General features: G+C 39.6%; 1 protein-coding gene and 1 long non-coding RNA gene across 4 annotated transcripts in view; one reads left to right on the top strand and one right to left on the bottom strand.

The window, feature by feature from the left end:
• The window catches only part of DTWD2 (DTW motif tRNA-uridine aminocarboxypropyltransferase 2), an 85,150-nt gene extending 75,424 nt beyond the window's left edge, over positions 1-9,726 (bottom strand). For all 3 annotated transcript variants that reach the window (XR_014056416.1, XR_014056417.1, XM_081499098.1), the window contains exon 1: positions 9,469-9,726. Coding sequence is in view for 1 of the 3 variants with exons in the window: in XM_081499098.1 (XP_081355224.1) it covers positions 9,469-9,686 (218 nt within the window). In the remaining 2 variants the exon portion in view is untranslated. The remainder of the gene's footprint in view (positions 1-9,468) is intronic.
• A 181-nt stretch (positions 9,727-9,907) lies between these two features.
• On the top strand, positions 9,908-19,996 carry LOC145509792 (uncharacterized). The gene is made up of 2 exons (XR_014056415.1): positions 9,908-11,638; positions 18,589-19,996. It is a non-coding gene; the product is annotated as an uncharacterized LOC145509792 (long non-coding RNA).
• The last annotated feature ends 223 nt before the right edge of the window (positions 19,997-20,219 follow it).

Below are 20,219 nucleotides of genomic sequence, written 5' to 3'. Positions count from 1 at the left end.
GGGAAGAGAAAAAAATCAATCAATAGTACCTTCAAATTTGCCTTTCTGATCGATGAATAGTCACCAAGAAAGAAGCTGACCACAAGCAGATAAAGGATTCAGGAGGTAAAGGGGGACATTAAAAAAAGAGAATAAAGCTGCCCTTCTCAAAATAATTAAAAATCACCATAGACAAAGGAAAAGAATCTATAGGTTAGAAGAAGGAAAAGGAACACCTCACTGGAAGTATTTATTATATGCAATAGGAAAACAAAGACTGTAATCTTATTCTTCAGCATAATTCATTATTACGTAATGCAGAAATATAATTATGAACGGTAATGGAGCTCTACCCTATTACTCACCTGACCTTAAAAATATATAAAAGAGAATAACTATTTAAATCACAAAGTTGTTTTATGTACTAAATAAAAAACGTACATGAAAAAAGCACTGTGTAACCCGTGAACTCTTTTAAAATAATGCCAAATTTACTCAAAGAGAAAAAACAAGTGGTTGCCAGAGGGGACGGGGTTGGGGGGTGGAAAGATAAGCAAAAAGGTGAAGGAAATTAAGAGGTACAAATTTCCAGTTACAAAATAAATGTGTTACCTGTATGCAATGTACAATATGAGGAATCTAGTCGATAATTATGTAATATCTTTGTCTAGTGACACCTGATGCAGAGACCCGACTTACTGGAAAAGACCTTGATGCTGGGAAAGATTGAGGACAAGGGGAGAAGGAGGCGACAGAGCATGAGATGGTTGGATGGCATCACCGACCCAATGGACATGAGTTTGGGCCAACTCTGGGAGATAGCAAAGGACAGGGAAGCCTGAACTGCCACAGTCCACGCGGTCACAAAAAGTCGGACATGACTTTATGACTGAACAGCAACAATAGTAACTGCCAACTAGACTTACTGTCCTGATTGTTTTCTAATGTAGAGAAGTATCAAATCACTATTTGGACACCAGGAACTAACACAGTGTTGAAGGTCGATTATAGTTCAACAAACAAAGAAGGAAAAAATGTTTTCTTTTATTTTTTTAATCTGTATGAGATGACATATGTTCTACAAATTTATTGGGCTAATCATTTCATGGTATATGTAAGTCAAATCATTATGTTGTACTTAAACTTATACAGTGCTGTATGTCAATTATATCTCAATAAAACTGGAAAAAATTAAAGTACATATTTTAAAAAATAAATGAAAAAAACAAATGTTATACTGGACTATCTCAGAATATATTCTCTCAGTACATAAGTACTAACAGAACTATAAATTTTTAATTTGGGACAAATGTAAACATAGTTAAAAAATTAATGTCCTTTGATGTTCTTTGAAGAAAACATCAGAGGGTAATGTTAACATTCTTGTTTTTCTTGTGGAAAATAAATCAAACATTTAGAAAGCTCTGATGTGATTTATTTTAATTGGTCATTCCTCTTTGGAGACTTAATTAAGATTAAGAAAAAAAAACTCCCTCTTGAGATACATCATTTTTGCTCAACTTTGAACATATGATTAGCTTGCACAGTAATTTGTAAATCAGTTAGCGTCCCACATATCTTAGGAATGAACTACTTCAAAGAATAAACAGATTTTCTAGATTAACAAGAAAGAACAAATTAACTTGTGTCTTAAGACTATGATACTTTTGATATGCACAAGGAATTAAATTTGAAGACTATCTAAATTTTTATCCTAAAAATTATCATCAATAATCTAGCTTATTTTAAATTTACCAAAACACTTTTCTAAGTGTCAATACCAACTCAACAATCTCAATTATTATAAAGTAATTGTTTTGGGAATTACCATTTTTCACTTTTACCTATAAAACCTGCAGGCTGATTTACCCTGCTGCCGAGGCAAACCAGACCACAATGACATACATGAGACCCAGGTGAAAAAGCAAGTACCCACGAGCAGCAGGCAGTTAATCAGAGATGAATGAAGCAGGATGGACTGGGAACAATGATGACCTGGACAGATCATACCCAATCTAAAGGCACAACCAATACTCAGGATGGTGGCCCCAAAGCTGCTAGATCTCCCCATTCTTACAGAAACCAGAAATCTGGATTCTGATATAAAACATATTCATTTTTAACTATTAGCAACTAATTTCAAACTGGGAAAAACATAGTTTTAAACAAAACTTCTGTGGGTTGCCGGCTTGTGGCTCCTGTTTTTCTTAAACACCCACAGTCTTCCCTGCTTCACTTTCTCATGTTTTCATTCCCATCACCTTTTTCTCCTGAATATTCAAGCCTAAAGAATACAGAAAAGGTTAAGACATGGAATAAAGAAACAAGATGTTATTAAAGGGTACAAACTTGGAAGCAGAAGATGAATAAATGCTGGAGATCTAATGCACAGCACTGTGATATAGTCAACAATACTATATTACATACTTCACATTTGCTAACAGACTACATCTTAAAACTTAGCACAAAAAAAAGAAATGATAATTAGGTGACAATAGCTAACCACTACCAGGGATAATCACACTGAAAATATAAATGTATCAAATCAACAGGCTGTATACCTTAAACTTACATAATATTGTACACTGACCAAATGTATCTCAATTTAAGTAAAAAAGGAGCTGTGTGCATGCTAAGTCACTTCAATTGTGCATGACTGATTCTTTGAGACCCTATGGACTGTAGCCCACCAGTCTCCTCTGTCCCTGAGATTCTCCAGGCAATAATACTGTAATGGGTGGCCATGCCCTCTCCAAGGGATCATCCCAACCCAGAGATCACACCCGTGTCTCTTGTCTCCTGCATTGGCAGGTGGGCTCTTCACCACTAGTGCCACCTGGGAATCCCAAAAAAGGAGCTGGACAATACTAATGCTCAGGCATCCTGTTACTAAGCTTGAAGTAAACATACTTCTTAATGGTCCAACTTTCACATCCATAGGAAAAACCATAGCTTTGACTAGACGGACCTTTATCGGCAAAGTAATGTCTCTGCTTTTTAATATGGTGCCTACGTTGGTCATAGTTTTTCTTCCAAGGAGCAAGCGTCTTTTAATTTCAGGGCCGTAGTCACTATCTGAAGTGATTTCACAGCCCAAGAAAGGACAGTTTGTCACTGTTTCCATTGTTTCCCCATCTATTTGCCATCAAGTGATGGCACCAGACGCCACGATCTTAGTTTTCTGAATCTTGAGTTTTAAGCCAGCTTTTTCACTCTCCTCTTTCACTTTCATCAAGAGGCTCTTAAGTTTCTCTTCTCTTTCTGCCATAAGGGTGGTGTCATCTGCATATCTGAGGTTATTGATATTTCCCCCAGCAATATGATTCCAGCTTGTGCTTCATCCAAGCCTAGCATTTCACAGGATGTACTCTGCATACCTAAGTTAAAAAAGCAGGGTAACAATATACAGCTTTGACGTACTCCTTTCCCAATTTGGAACCAGTCCATTATTCCATTTCCAGTTCCAACTATTGCTTCTTGACCTGAATACAGATTTCTCAGAAGGCAGGTAAGGTGGTCTGGTATTCCCATCTCTTGAAGAATTTTCCAGTTTGTTGTGATCCACACAGTCAAAGGCTTTGGCCTAGTCAATAAAGCAGAAATAGATGTTTTTCTGGAACTCTCTTGATTTTTTGATGATCCATCAGATGTTGGCAATTTGATCTCTGGTTCCTCTGCCTTTTCTAAATCCAGCTTGAACATCTGGAAGTTCTCAATTCACATACTGTTGAATCCTGGCTTGAAGAATTTTGAGCATAATTTTGCTAGCCTGTGAGATGAGTGCAGTTGTGCAGTAGTTGGAGCATTCTTTGGCACTGCCTTTCTTTGGGACTGGAATGAAAACTAACCTTTTCCAGTCCTGTGGCCACTGCTGAGGTTTCCAAATTTGCTGGCATATTGAGTGCAGCACTTTCACAGCATCATCTTTTACGATTTGAAATAGCTTAACTGGAATTCCATCACCTCCACTAGCTTTGTTTGTAGTGATGCTTCCTAAGGTCCACTTGACCAAATTCCAGGATGTCTGGCACTAGGTGAGTGATCATACCATCTTTATTATCTGGATCATTAAGATCTTTTTTGTATAATTCTTCTGTGTATTCTTGCCACCTCTTCTTCATATCTTCTGCTTCTGTTAGGTCCATACCATTTCTGTCCTTTATTGTGCCCATCTTTGCATGAGATGTTCCCTTGCTATCTCTAATTCTCTTGGTATCTAATCTTCTTTTCTGTGAGCGTTCGACCATAAAGAAAGCTGAGTGCCAAAGAATTGATGCTTTTGAACTGTGGTGTTGGAGAAGACTCCTCAGAGTCACTTGGACTGCAAGGAGATCAAGCCAGTCCATCCTAAAGGAGATCAGTCCTGAATATTCATTGGAAGCACCGATGCTAAAGCTGAAACTCCAATACTTTGGCCACTTGATGCAAAGAACTGACTCACTGGAAGAGACTCTGATGCTGGGAAAGATTGAAGGCAGGAGGAGAAGGGGAAGACAGAGAATGAGATGGTTGGATGGCATCATCATGGACATGAGTTTGAGCAAGCTTCTGGAATTGGTAATGGACAGGGAAACCTGGGGTGCTACAGTCCATGGGGTTGCAAAGGATCAGACATGACTAAGCGACTGAACTGAAACATACTTCAGCTTAAAAAGTATGAAAACAGAGCTACTCCTGCAGCTTTAGTAGCTCTGCTTCAACTAGTGACTACATCCACTCTGCAATCAAAATAATAAGGCTTCTTCAGCAAGCATGGAGCATAGAGCAAAGTCAAGCCCTTGCAGGGGCTTGGGAGCCAAGCGGACTGGAGCCAGAGACCCAGTTCTGCTACCTGATTGTCACCTCCACCTTTTCATCCTTTAAAAGCTAATGATATCATCAACTCCAGAAGGCTGTTATGGGAAATAAATAAAATAACAAATATAAAACACCTCATCTCAGTGGATAACCTGCTGATGACCAGTATTTAATAAATGGGAGCTATTTATATTGATGTGGCTTCACATAATCCTTACAACTTTGTACTTTTGAAAGAAAAAAGCACTGTAGACAGAAAAATTATGTCTCGGGGCCTCTCTGTGTCAGTTTATGTATATGTTGTCCCTGCTGTCTTCCTCAGACACATTAAAAAATACTCTATACTTATTTTTATGACCAATGATTTGCAAGTGGTTTCCAACTCTTGTCCTCAGGCAGGAATATCCACAGAAGACATAAAAATATAATTAAGATGTTGGGCATCTTTACTATAATGAGGCTCTAACTCTTGCCAGTCAAGCCTTTACCACTGTATCACTATTCGGTTTGCATTTTTCTTAATAAAACAGAGTATAAACTATGATAGCTAAACGCCACTCACAAAAGTCAAATTGACACCTCCATTCAAATAAAAAAAAACTTCAGTGGCTATTTTGTCGGGCTCTAGTGCTTTAGGCTCAAACTTCCTGCTGCTGCTTAGTCCCTCAGTCATGTCCGACTCTTTTCAACCCCATGGACTATAGTCTACCAGGTTCCTCTGTCTGTGGGATTTTTCAAGCAAGAATACTGGAATGGGCTGCCATTTCCTTCTCCAGCAGATCTTCCTGACCCAGGGATCCAACTCATATCTCCTGCATTGCAGGCAGATTCTTTACCCATGAAGCCAAAGAGGAAGATTAGAAAAGTGAAAGTGGTTAGTCGCTCAATCATGTCCAACTCTCTGCAACCCCACGAACTGTAGTCCGCCAGGCTCCTCTGTGTAGGGAATTCTAACTTCCTAACACAGCTTATCTGGCCCTTCCCAACAGAACCACCATCAACCTCTGCAGCCTCAGCTCTCCTTCCCTTCTGCCAAGCTCTCCAAATACACTGTACAGATACAGTGCACTCCTGTACATGCTGCTCCTTTTAACAGGGATGTACTTTTTATAAAATCTGTAACCTGCAATACCAAACTAGTATGGATCTTTTAAAGGATATTTCATTCCATATTTTGTTGTGGAATCCAGAGTCGCAAAACACAGCTTGGAAGACAGTGGAGTACAGCTTATTACGCCAGTGGGTCCAAGAGGAATCAGTTCCCAACAAGGATCTCAGTTTAATACCCCACCCCCACGTGACTGGTTACATGTTAGCAACCTCTTTGTTGTATATGACTGAGTTTTACAATAAGTAGGTGCTAGGAGAACAAACAATTAAAGTTAAGGGGGGGGAACAATGATTATAGATCAAGGGGGGATGTCTCCATGGTTAATCTAACAGGGGCAGCCTGAGCTCAACTACAATCTCCATCTGCCATCTGTAGGGAGGGAAGTCTCCAGGAGACCTGGTTTCCATTAGCAACAGTTTCCTCATTCTTGGGCAGGGTTCAGGCCCAGTTTACATCCTATCTTTAAGACGGATGACAGGCCTCAGGATGGAGTCTCTCCTGCTTTCCTCACACTGGCCTCAACATTTAAGATATGCTGTATTTCTAAGGAGAAAGATTCTGCTGAGAATTTAAATTGAGTTTACACTTCCTAAACAAAACCAATCCCTAGAACTCTCTAGGCAGTGACAATTATAGTAATGTATTTAGAGAAAGAGTAGTGTTTTAAGTATTTAAAAAGGGCCAAATAATTGTGACGTACTGATCACTCAAACCTAAAAATGCATTTCAATTTGAAAAACTATTATAAGCATAACCGTAAAGAAGTTCACTCAGGCAACTAGCTGAGACCCTAACAGACTAATGAAATACAATATAAAGAGCTATAAATTAGTTTATATTTTATTGGTAACACCTAAATATTCTCCTATTTCTAGAACTGTATCCTAACCAATTAAAACAAATAAAATGCACAACATGCCAAGGGAAACAAGAGTCTTTAAAAGGTAGAAAATTTCACCAGAAAAAGCAGAACACAGAAATATCACAGTGAATTATAATTCTAAAATATTAACTAAACAAAACTGAAAACAAGCTAAAATCCAGTAAATTTTTTAAACAGTAGATCAGGTTAGAGGGTAGAGAGGAATGAAAAGGCAGAGCCAAGAGGATTTTTAAGGCGGTGAAAACACTCTGCATGAAACTATAAAGCAGATAAATGTTATTACAAATTTGTCCAAACTTAAAATATGTACAACACCAAGAGTGAACCCTAATGTAAACTATGGACTTTTAAGTGATAATGATGTGTCACACAAGTCCATCAATTGTAGCAAATGTACCACTCTGGTAAGGGATGTTGATAACTGAGAAGCTATGTATGTGGTGGGGGGATGGAGGGGGCAGAAACCATATGGAAAATCTCTGTACCTTCCTCTCAATTTTGTTATTAATCTAAAAGTGCTTTAAAACACAAAGTCTATAATGGGGCAAGGAGAAACAGATCAGAAACATTATAAATTTTTGCTAACCACAGAAGACTAATTTTTAAACTATTTCAACTAGCAGTTCTGAGTAGACTAAAAGCTATATGATAAAGCTAGCATAATTTAGCTCTGGATTTATATTTGAAACATTTTTCTTTCAGCGTTCTAGTAGACCTCTTTGTCACATTTTTAAGTGTTATCATCTAACAACTTTAGACAACTTATTTAAATAAATTGTATTCACAAACCCCTCTCTTCCAAAAAGTCTCTTATAGACACAAACTACTTATCTTTGTCAAAGGTCTACTGAATATCTACTAGACATAGTACAGTCAGAAAATATAAAAAGATCCTTACACTCAAGATTCTGACTCTGAGGTCTTTTGATTCAGCCCTGGGAAAAGGTCAAATGGTGAAGAAAAGAGACCAGTCTGTCCTTCTGCTCCCCTTCTTGAAACGCTTTTCTCTTAATTGAGTCATTCTTATTGTTCAAGTCTCAATATAAGTGCTATCTCTTCAGAAATCTTTCCTGACACCATCCTGCTATGTTCTATTACAGCATCTCACTTCTCTCCTTCATTGCTGTTCTTTTGTGTTTTTTTCAATCTGTAATTACATATTTGGTTGCTTTTTTTGCTATGTTCTATTACAGCATCTCACTTCTCTCCTTCATTGCTTTCTTTTGTGTTTTTTTCAATCTGTAATTACATATTTGGTTGGTTGCTTTTTTACTGGTTTATAATCTGTAACCAACAACAAACTAAACAGTCTATGTGGACAAAGCCTCCAACCGTATTAACAGTAATTAGCAAAGTACTCTGTACACAATGATTACATGAAGACATACATCTCTTACTCCAGAGAAGAGTCTGATGTAGAGAGACCAATGTAGAGGTGATAACTTAACCATGAAAACTGGTAAGATCATCTGTGGGAAGTGTATGGGATTACAACAAGAGAATCTAGAACAAAGACCTTGAGGTGGCCCAACATTGACAGTTTGAATAGAACAGGCAAAGAAGACTAGGATAGAAAAGTCAGATAAATCACAGGGAAACCAAAGAAAGAATGTTTCAAGGAATATTTCAATTGCAAAATTCTCCCAAGAGATCCAGTAAAAATTGAAAGGCTCCATTAGCTTTCATTCCATTAAGGTTAATGGTGGGACTTCCCTGGTGGTCCAGCGGCTAAGATTACACACTCACAATGCAGGGAGTCCAGGTTCAATCCCTTGTCAGGGAACCAGATTCCACATATCACAACTAAGAGTTTGCCTGCCACAACTAAGGATCCCATATGCCACAGCAAAGATCAAAGATTCCTTGTGCTGCAACTAAGACTCCGAACAGCCAAATATAATAAAAATAAATTCACATTTTTTAAAGCTTATGTTAATATTACAACAGAAAAGAAAGTTATTTTCAAAAATAGTACATCTGTATAACATGAGATTCAAACAAGCAGGGAGAACAGTCCTCACAATTGTGAAAGTACATTAAGCATAACTCAATCGGGCAGACAATGCTAATTGCTGGTTACTAGTTTAATAAACAGTCTCCTCATTAGACTATAAGTGGCCCAGTGAGCTCAGAGACATGTTCTATCCATGCCTAGGTTCCCAGAAACCTTGCACGGTGCCTGGCACACAGTAGGTGCTCAATAAATAATTCTAAGTGAATTCAGAATTCTGAATCCAATCTCAACTACCGTAATAGCCACCTTGATTGTCTCTCTCCTCTAATCCATTTTATGTTTTTGTTTTGTTTTGACCGTGAGATGGCTGTGTCACATAAGCATAAAAGTGTTTTCACAAATATCACTGTTATTACGCCTTACTTCCTCCATCAGACACTTGTTTCTTGACAGTGGAACTTCTGTCCGCTCATCCCATGACCTGCTAGTGTCTTGCATGAATTAAGGGTGAGTAATCCTGAACCTGGAGAAAAGGCTTCTTACTAAAGAGCTGTGGCTATTTCACAGTGATTTCAACGTCAACCAGTGGACCCTGCCGCTCCAAGCACGGAGATGGAGGAGACAACGCTCCCCTGGTCTGCAGTAGCAGCAGCCGCCTCCCCGGCAGGGGGCGCCGCAGCGCGCCCCCTCCCCGCCCCGCAAGTCCGCCGCCGGCCTCAGTCCCCGCCCCCGCCCGACGGTCACCTGCAGTGGCTGCACTCGGGCCTCCGCTCCGCCGGCTCCACTGGCAGTTCCCACAGCCCGTCCGCACTGGCCCCGTACTCCTCCGAGTCCAAGTCAGACGCCACTGGCGCTGAGCCGCCCACCCGCGGCTCCTCCTCCTCGGGCGTTTGAGACCTCAAGGTCCCAGGCAGCCACGCGACGGGGTCCCCGGGTGTTCGCCCCTCTTTGTGCGGCTCCATGGCAGGCGCTCAGGGCCGGCCCTCACATCGCTTCACCGCTGCCGCCGGGGGGCGCCACAAGCTGAAGAAATCGTCCCGCGCCGCACGGCGCCACGCACGCACGCCACGTACGGGGGGCGGGTCTCCGAAGCCCAGGCGGGAGACCCCGCCCCGCCGCGGAGAAGAAATGAGCCCATTGGTCTGTGACCAGTAGCCTAGTTCACCTAGAACCCGGAAGGAAAGTGTGGGTTGTCCTGGGGAGCTGCTGAGGTTAGGGAAGTGTCTGTGGAGCAAGTAAAAGAATCTTTTCTGAAAACATCTCAGGTGGCAAAGTTGTACTTTCCTTATTTTTAACCTCTTCCAACGTGAAAGTAAAGTGGAATTCTGCATATTCTGCCTTAGGATGGCAGTTTAAGAATTATTAGTAGCTGGGTGAATGCGCGCAGCAGTCGCCGCCGCTGATGTACTTGATAGTTTCAGGCAAGCGTGGAAAAGTTTGCACCGACTGTAAATTGGATTCACTGCTGGTTTGCTTCAGCGATTTCCTACTCTAGAAGGTCAGGACTCTGTGCCCTGTGACTTGTACTTGGTATTTCCAGTAGTAAACATGCTGCTTCACACTAGACACTAAATATTTCTTTAAATGAGGTTTTGTTTTGTTTTGTTTTGTTTTTTCATTGTCCGAGGACCCTAAGCTCAAGAGGCAATAAGAGAGCTGAGATTTCATGGAGAGGAAAGAAAAGCCACAGAAAGATAACTACTTTGCCCAAGTTTTTCAGCTCTGAAAAACAGCAATATAGCCCGCAGTTTTTTAAAAACTAACATTAACTTCACTTGAGAAAGAGACTACTTCCTGCCTTATATGGGTGCTGATTCTTCTCACTTACTAATACTTTGTTACTTCTTCCAGCATTCAACGTTTTAAACAAAATTTTCACCAGTCATATGAGTTAAGTTTTGCAATGACAACTATCTTGATTCTTGAGCTACGAAAGATTAAATATAAAATAAAGTAGATTTATCACTGATAGTAATAGAACAGTATTTATTGTATTTCTTAAAATGTTGATCTCACTATTACATTTTTAGGCATCTTAAAATCAAGCTTGTATATATACTACAGGGCTATTGTTTTCAACTTTCCTGCGTTCTTTTCCCCTGAAAATGGTACCTGTCATTTATTTTGGAGTACTCAAAGGGAGGATAGAAAAAAGCTGAAAAACCTGCCTGGTGATAGATGTGGGATGGGAGAAAAAACTGGAACTTAATGCCAGTTGGAGTTGGGAGATAACAAAATTCTAGAGACTGTAGAAAAGGAGGTGAATCAGAAAATAAAGAAATATGGCTGCAGTTTAGATTGGAGAACCAACTCTTTAACTACTAAAAGTCTCCTGTGACAAGCCTTAAACTCTGATCTCCAGTCTCAAGATGTGAAATGTTCTGGCAAGTCATTTAAGGTCCCTCCAGACTCCCAACTATGAATTATGTGAAGGAAGTTGAGTTCTAACAAGCCTATTTATATTTGGTTTTCTCTTTTAACACCCAACGTGAGATCATTGGTTGTACCCATCAAAGAATTCAAAATCCAACCATTTATTTCTACTACCTCTGCCCTGATTCAAGCCTCTCATCTCTTGCCTAGAATATTACCATAAACACATTTAAGTGGGCCCCTGCTCCATCCTTGCTTCTCTACAGTTCATTCTCCCAGAGGTTGACCAGAATCAAAGAAAACTCCCAGGAAGGCGGGATAGAGCCAGAGTTGAGTGAAAAGAGAGTCATTTTTCCCTCTGAAAAGCAAGAAATTCGCCCAATGTCCAGTTTATGAACCCTGACCTTAAGAAGCCTGAAAAAATGTATCATACACCCAGCCAACTGCTACTTTATGAGTTTACCAGCCTGGGACAGACTTTAGAACCAAAATAAAAACCATCAGTCACCAAACCTCTGAGAAATACCAAGGCACTGGGAAGGTGAGCGAAAGTTCCTTTAACAGATAAAACCAACTTAACAGTGCATCAGTGTTGCAAAATAATCTACTAAGATGTTAATTTATATTTTATTTTAATTTATATTTTGTTTATCTCCCAACTCCTAGTAACCAGATCATTATGCTCTTTGTTTCAAGGGAGTCTGAGAGGTTAAAACATTAAAGACGACCTCAATATCAGGCCTGATGTGTGTGCATATGTTTGCGAGGGATGAGATGGATGTGTCCTTGGATTAAAAACAAAGATTGTTAGACTGTTAGAGGGAAGATTTCCCTGAGAAGGGGACAAAGGGTTACCAAAACCCCATTCCTAACCCCCAGCACCCCCAGGTAATGATACCACCCCCAGATGGAACGAATGAGGGAATGACTCCCTGGATGCCTAGAGGAGATGAACTCTAGATCCCAAGTTTCCCAGCCTTGTGAAGATTCTGCTGCTGCCACCAAGTTACATCTGACCAAGAACCAGGGACCGCAGTGTTTCATTTGTAGCAAATGATTACAGAAGGTCCAAGGGGGCCTTCTTGGTATTTTGGCTCATGGTAAGATCCTTGACATCCTTGGGACCTTGAGTGTCACTGGTATGAGAAAAGGCCTCAATAATGTCTAGCAGTAAAAATCCTGGAAGCCCAGAAGAATAAGGATTCAGTATTGGATAAACAGGGCTTCCCTGGTGGCTCAGCAGTAAAGAATCTACTTGCTAATACAGGAAACATGGGTTTGATCCTTGGGTCGGAAGTAGCCTCTAGAGAAAGAAATGGCAACCCACTCCAGTATTCTTGCCTGGAAAATCCCTTGGAAAGAGGAGCCTGGCTGGCTACAGTCCTTTGGGTCGAAAAGAGTCGGACACACCTTAGCAACTACATGACAGCAGCAACAATTGGATAAACTTTTATTTAAATGAAGTAAATCACAATGGAATTTCCCTGGAGGTACAGTAGCTAAGACCGTGCTCCCAGTGCAGACACTCTAGGTTTGATCTTTGGTCAGGGAACTAGACCTCACATGCCACAGCTAAGAGTTCATAGGCCACAACTAAAAGTGCCTGCAAATCAAGACATAAGAGAGAAGATTCCATGTGCCCCAACTAAGACTTGGCACAGCCAAATAAATAAAAATATATTTTTTAAATGAAGTAAAAGTAAAACATTCTTTACTGTATTCGTTTTCTATTGCTGCTGTTAACAAATTACCAAAGTTGCTCAGTCATGTCCGACTGTGACCCCATGGACTGTATAATCCATGGAATTCTCCAGGCCAGAATACTGGAGTGGGTAGCCTTTCCCTTCTCCAGCAGATCTTCCCGATCCAGGAATCGAACTGGGGTCTCTTTAATTGCAGGTGGATTCTTTACCAACTGAGCTATGAGGGAAGCCCGGTTTAGTGGCTCAGTATGTATTTATTAACTTCGTATGTCAGAAATCTGACATGATCTCACAAGTAAAATCTCAGTAGTGGCAGGCAGCATTCCTTTAGAGGCTTTAAAGCAGAATCTGTTACCTAATAAACTGTGGAAAATTCCTAAAGAGATGGGAATACCAGACCACCTGACCTGCCTCTTGAGAAATCTGTATGCAGGTCAGGAAGCAACAGTTAGAAATGGACATGAAACAACAGACTGGTTCCAAGTAGGAAAAGGAGTATGTCAAGCCTGTATATTGTCACCCTACTTTTTTAACTTCTATGCAGAGTACAGCATGAGAAATGCTGGGCTGGAGGAAACACAAGCTGGAGTAAAGATTGCTGGGAGAAATATCAATAACCTCAGATATGCAGATGACCCACCCTTATAGCAGAAAGTGAAGAAGACCTAAAGAGCCTCTTGATGAAAGTGAAAGAGGAGAGTGAAAAAGTTGGCTTAAAGCTCAAGATTCAGAAAACTAAGATCATGGCATCCGGTCCCATCACTTCATGGGAAATAGATGGGAAAACAGTGGCTGACTTTATTTTGGGGGGCTCCAAAATCACTGCAGATGGTGATTGCAGCCATGAAATTAAAAGACGCTTACTCCTTGGAAGGAAAGTTATGACCAACCTAGACAGCATATTAAAAAGCAGAGACATTACTTTGTCAACAAAGGTCCATCTAGTCAGGGCTATGGTTTTTCCAGTAGTCATGTATGGATGTGAGAGCTGGATTATAAAGAAAGCTGAGCGCCAAAGAATTGATGCTTTTGAACTGTGGTATTGGAGAAGACTCTTAAGAGTCCCTTGGACTGCAAGGAGATCCAACCAGTCCATCCTAAAGGAGATCAGTCCTGGGTGTTTGTTGGAAGGACTGATGTTGAAGCTGAAACTCCAATACTTTGGCCACCTCATGCGAAGAGCTGACTCATTTGAAAAGACCCTGATGCTGGGAAAGATTGAGGGCAGGAGAAGAAGGGGACGACAGAGGATGAGATGGTTGGATGGCATCACCGACTCAGTGGACATGGGTTTGGGTAGACTCTGGGAGTTGATGATGGACAGGGAGGCCTGGCATGCTGCGGTTCATGGGTTTGCAAAGAGTCGAACACGACTGAGTGACTGAACTGAACTGAACTGAACTGAACTTATCATTCGGCTTGTTGACAAAATTCAGTTCTTAGTTGTTAGCTTTCTCTGGCTGAGTATCAGCTGAGGGCTGTTCCCAGCTTCTAGAGGTCACCCATGTTGACTTGTAGGGGAAACAGACTGTTACATTTACTTAACATTTTAAGGTTTGTGGGGGCCCATAGCAGACCACCCGAAAGTGTGCCTCAATGGCATATCGATTATTTTGAAGTGAACTTCAGTTACTTAAGACATGGCCAGTGCAAGAGGGACACCCTCACCCTTCCTTCTGTCCACCTGAAAGCAGAATATGTACCTCTCATACGAAAGGTACACTCCCCACATCGAAAGGTAAAAGGACATACTTCTCAAGAAAGATTGGGAATTCAGGCCTAGAAGTCTATGTCAACAAACCTTGTTACTTCTTTAATATAATACCCCAAGCCCAAATTCTGTTTAGATTCCTTACTAATTGGGCGCCTAAAATCTAAGTTTTCTTTCTCCAGCCAGTTCCTCACAGATACATTGTTTCTTTGTTAAAAAAAAAAGAAAGTAAAAACTGCCTGCTTTGGCCACTCTTTAAGGTCCATTTCTGTGGAACCTCCATGCAAATGAATTCAAGTTTGTTCCTTTTTCTCCTGTTAATCATTATATGTCAAATTTATCATTAGCCCAGCCATAAGAACTCAAGAGGAGTAGAGGAGGAAATTTCCCCCTCCCCAAAAGCTGGTAGTCCCCCTAAAAGGGAGTTCCTTTGCCAACCTGAATGGTAAACAAGGAAATAGACTCTGCCTTAGAAACTATTTTAAAAAATTTTAATAATAAATCTAAATTTGCCTATGAAATCTTTAATTCTTATTTTGGTTAAATGGATAATTAAGCATTGTTTCACAGAGACCTATTTGGGCAAGCATTTTAAGACATTTTTGATATTTTGACAAACTTCACTGGTGACTCAGATGGAAAGAATCTGCCTGCAATTCAGAAAACACAGGTGCAATCCCTGAGTTGGGAAGATCCTCTGGAGAAAGGAATGGTGACCCAGTCCAGTATTCTTGCATGGAGAATTCCGTGGACAGAGGAGCTTGGTGGGCTACAGTCCATGGAGTTGCAAAGAGTCAGACACAACTGAGGGAGTTTCACTTTCACTTTTTCATTTTCCCAAAAATCAAATTCCAAATGAAGTCTTTTTGACTTTAACTTTGGAATACGAAATATTTAAAGGCCCATGAACTATCTTGAAAATGTGTTCTCTCTCCTTTTATAAGAGAAATTAAGCTTATTAGATATATTTGATATGTTAAATTACATGAGAAGGGTTGTCAAATAAAAAGTAACATTAAGCCTTCTTTCTATTGTGTCCATATAGATATGAATTATAAGTGTTCCACAAATTATGTGAAATTCCTGGAAGTTGTATATGTTCTGACATGAAGTGTCTGTCATCAAAACTGAGGCTCATACTAAAGGGACTGAACCCCAATATCAGGGAAACGACCTGACTGTCACTCAGAGACATGAACACCAGAATCTGTGTAGATTTTGACACATATGAATGAATTCAATTCTGCTTCTGGGAAAAAAAAAAATTGACTGCTTATTGCCAGACTTATGTCATGTTAATATCCTTGGACCATAGCAATGGTCTGCTCCTGAATCAGAGAAAGTAAGATGGGTAAGCAACAGCTATAAAATGAAAAAGGGTTCGGTTATGGGAAACCCAAGACAGCCAGTTAATTTTTCCCAGCTCCCTGGCAAACCTCATTTTTCTTTTTCTTGCATTCCTCACTCACAATTCACTTAATATGACTCAAATTGTAAACAGACATTGCGAGGAAGATTTCCATCAAACTGCAAAAACAAGGACTTCCCTAGAATCCAGTGGTTAAGACTCTGCACCTCCACTGCAGGGGGCACAAGGTCAGGCTCTGGCTGGGGAACTAAGATCCTGCATGCTGTGCAGTGGGCTCCCCCTCCAAAAAAATTAATAAATAATAATGATAAAGTTTTACACATAGTGTGTGATAACTTCCAAAAATCATTTTAAAAAAAATACGAGTAAGAACACCACTCCAGGTTCAAAGCATGAGACAAATGCTCAGGGCTGGGGCAATGGGATGACCCAGAGGGATGGGATGGGGAGGGAGGTGGGAGGGGGGTTCAGGATGGGGAGCACATGTAAACCCATGGCTGATTCATGTCAATGTATGGCAAAACCCACTAAAATATTGTAAAGTAATTAGCCCCCAACTAAAATAAATAAATTTATTTAAAAAAATAAAAAAATAAATAAAAAATTAAAAAAACAAGTAAAACTGCAAAACAGTACCAGCAATGTCTGGCAGGTCAGGTCCATAACCCTGGGAAAAAACTATTCTTGTCCCCAGAGACCTCAGACCTCCTTTCTCTGGACCCTTGAACACCTAAAACTGGACTTCATTCAACTGCCACTTAGTATGGGTTATCAGTATGTTCTTGTTATTATCAGTATATGTATGTTTTCCCCATAGGTTGAGGCCTTCCCTTACCACAAGGCTGATGCCCTCATACTGGCAAAGAGACAGTTTTAAAAAATGTGTTTTCCTCTTGGGGTTTTCTGCAATCTCCAGTGATCAAGGTACCCGATTCACTGGGCAAATCGTACAAGCCTTAACAAAAACCTTGCAAACTTCTTGGAATTATCACTGTCCCTGTCACTGTCAATTATCAGGCAAGGACAACAGAACTAGTAGAAAAACTGAACTCAAAGAAGAACAAGAATTAATTATATGGGATTGAATGAACTAATGAATATGGTTACAGTTTTTATGACGTTTTGTCTAAAATATTCGTACTCGTGTTCAGTCATGGCCAACTATTTGCGACTCTATGGACTATAGCCTGCCAGGCTCCTCTGTCCACAGGATTTTTCAGACAAGAATACTGGAGTGGGTTGCCATTTCCTACACCAGGGGAACTTCCTGACCCAGGAAATAAGCCCACATCTCTTGTGTCTCCTGCATTAGCAGGTAGAATCTTTGCCACTGTGCCACTTGGCAAGCCAGTCTAAAATATGACTAATTTTTAAACTCTTTGTTCCCCAGATACAAGGAAGTTTTATAAAAATTTGGTAAATTATACCTTTGTAAGCAGAACTGAAACACTTACCTTTTTCTCTCTACCTGATCCCTCCAGAATTCAGAAACTCTCAGTGAGTATCCTTATTTTTTGGCAATATAGTTATTTACGTAAGTTCAATAAGAATCTATTCACCTTAAAACAGAACACAACTGGAAACATTGATTACATTACCAAGGCTTTGACTAGAGTGGTCTTTTCGTTTTTGGCTGCACCTTGAGGCTTGCAGGATCTCAGTTTCCCAACTTGGGATCAAACCCCGGAGCCTAGCAGTGAAAGCTTGGAGTCCTAACCACGGGACCACCAGGGAACTCCCAAGAAGGGTCATATGTGAGACAGAGCCTTGTAGACTCAGACATGACCAGACAGCTTAAGGCAACTAAGACTGACTTTATGGAACCAATAAAGCTCCTTGTAAAAACAGCCTAATATTAATACCTTGCTTACAGCTATCTCAGCAGCCTTATCAGGTGAGTAAGGAAGGTCACATCCTGGCAGGTACAGGAAATGCAGGATATTGAGGGGACTTCAAGAAGGGAGGAATTCACCAAAATCTATAGGTATTACAGGAAAGTCTGATAAGCAAGTCTTTGGTGTGGCTTCCTGGCCTCAAAAGGCATTAAAAGTTCAATCTGAAGATTCCTTGTAAAAGTTCAAGCAAAATAGATTTAAAGGATCCTACATGCTTAGTCACTATTCTTGCTAGACTTATATAAACACTCAGTTCAAGTTTATTAACTCTAGACATAGTTTGCAAACAAATTCATCTTAATTTGGCTACCTTAGTAGGAATTAGGGTAATTTTAGAGAGAAAATTGTGTCTCAATAATAATTCATACATATAGGTGTCAGATTTTATTGCTATTAACTTTACTTGAGGTTTTGTAATTTACCTAAAAACTAGACTGAATTTTTAGAGTTTCCTCCAGTATTTGAATACAACTCTCTAAACTAACTTTTCCAATTTTCTCCTATCCTTTTGACTTGGAATCACTGAAACCTAAAACTATTCCTGGAGCCCCGCAAACCAAAGCTAAACAACTTGACATAAACTTCAGAGAAATTGGAACAACAGCTTATACTTAAATAATCCTTGTGCCTGTTGCTATATGAGTCACTCAGAAAGTTTACCGTAACACCAAATGACATCATCAGAGATGTTTCAAACAGCAAAAGATGCTTGGTCATTGATAATCTAGAAGTCCTCTGACTGCCCTCTGGGCCCAAAAACTGGTTTATAATCTGCTCAATTTTTTAACCTTTATTTTTCTTTTGTTTCCATAGAAATGCCACTTATTAAATACCTGACTCTTTGCACCATAGACCTAGCGTTGGGAGCCCATCTGCCTGACTGCCTCCTGAAATGCGATACATGCATGCATGCATGCTAAGTCGCTTCAGTCATGTCCGACTCTGTGCGACCGCATGGACAGCAGCCCAACAGGCTCCTCTGCCCACGGGATTCTCCAGGCAAGAATACTGGAGTGGATTGCCATGTCCTTCTCCAGAAATGAGATACAATTATTGAAAAAAGTCTGTGCTTTTCTCAGGACTAAGAAACTGGTTCAGTGAAATAGAAGACTCTGCAAACCTGCTCTCTCTCTCCATGGTCATCAGTTCAGCTTTGAGTATGTGAAACTTCCAGGCAACCTGGAACGTGAAGGTGACCACTGATGCTTCTATATCTGTTTTCAGTTTATTGTTCATGGGAATAGGACTGTAGTGAAAAGAATGGAGAAAACATAAACAGGGAGAAATCTGGTATTTCTCAAAACAAGTGTAAATCATTGAAATAACATATATATGATTTAACAGAACTAGAGTTCTAAAATAAATATCTTTTAAATTTCCTTATAATACCAACCTCCAAATTCCTGCAAAGAGGAACATGATACAGCCTTGCCACTGACATATCCTTTTGTACAGTTTCACATAGAACAGCATTATATTGAGTTCCATGCTAAAGCAGATTATACTATAGCAAAGCCCTGGTGTTATTTGTGAAATTATAACTTTCATTTGACAGCACTTTACAATTTATGAAGTCTTTTTACCAACATTATTTCATTTTGTTTTTCCTTACAGCCTTACAAAGTAAATAAGATGTTTATTATTTGACAGATAAGGAAAAATGGCAGCCTCTGAAAATGAAATGGTTTGTCTAAATTAAAATGGCTATTTTAAGTGACAAGACTGTGTTCAAAAGCCAGATCTTCTAACTCTAGGGCTGTTTCTTTCTGTGATATCATAAAACTTCTTTATTTTTTTCCACACTGTTCAGTAGATATTTATTAATAGTTTCCCAAATTTCATAATAAACAAAATAGAAATAGTGAAATGAATGCTTTGATACCGCAAAATTATATAAGAAAGAGCTAAGATTAGAATTTACATTTATATTAACTAATCCATTACACATTCATTGATGATTCAGCTAGAGATGTTTACCAATGTAAATCATTTCTACTATATAAATATCTTGAGCTAAAATCTATGAGCAAGAAAACATCTGGCATAAATTCCCTTAAGAATGCTTATGATTCAATTTCTGACCATTTTTACTACATTTTTTACAAGTCTTCAAAGAGATAATTCATGTTTTTAAAACTTTGCAGAAGGAAGTTTAAAAATCACAAAATTGCTGAAGCAGATGTGGCTATTGCAAAATAAAAAGAGGAAGTTTAAAGAAAAACTAAACACAATTAATGTTTTAGAATGCTTGAGTGGATTCATTGTGGCAATTACATATGGGAAATCTAATGCTTTACATACATTTTGAGACACATTATACACAAAGCCCCTATTCAGTGAAAATACCATTATATGAGCATATGATAGATGATTTTTTGTTCTTTATTTTAGAAGAGATGTGAGTGCAGATTAAGACTGGCCCCAAAAATCATGAGTTGAAATTT

Source organism: Giraffa tippelskirchi, chromosome 6 (genome assembly GCF_054371585.1).
Source record: "Giraffa tippelskirchi isolate mGirTip1 chromosome 6, T2T-mGirTip1v1.2.pri, whole genome shotgun sequence".
Lineage (NCBI taxonomy): Eukaryota > Metazoa > Chordata > Mammalia > Artiodactyla > Giraffidae > Giraffa > Giraffa tippelskirchi.
This window is presented reverse-complemented; position numbering and strand designations above follow the sequence as displayed.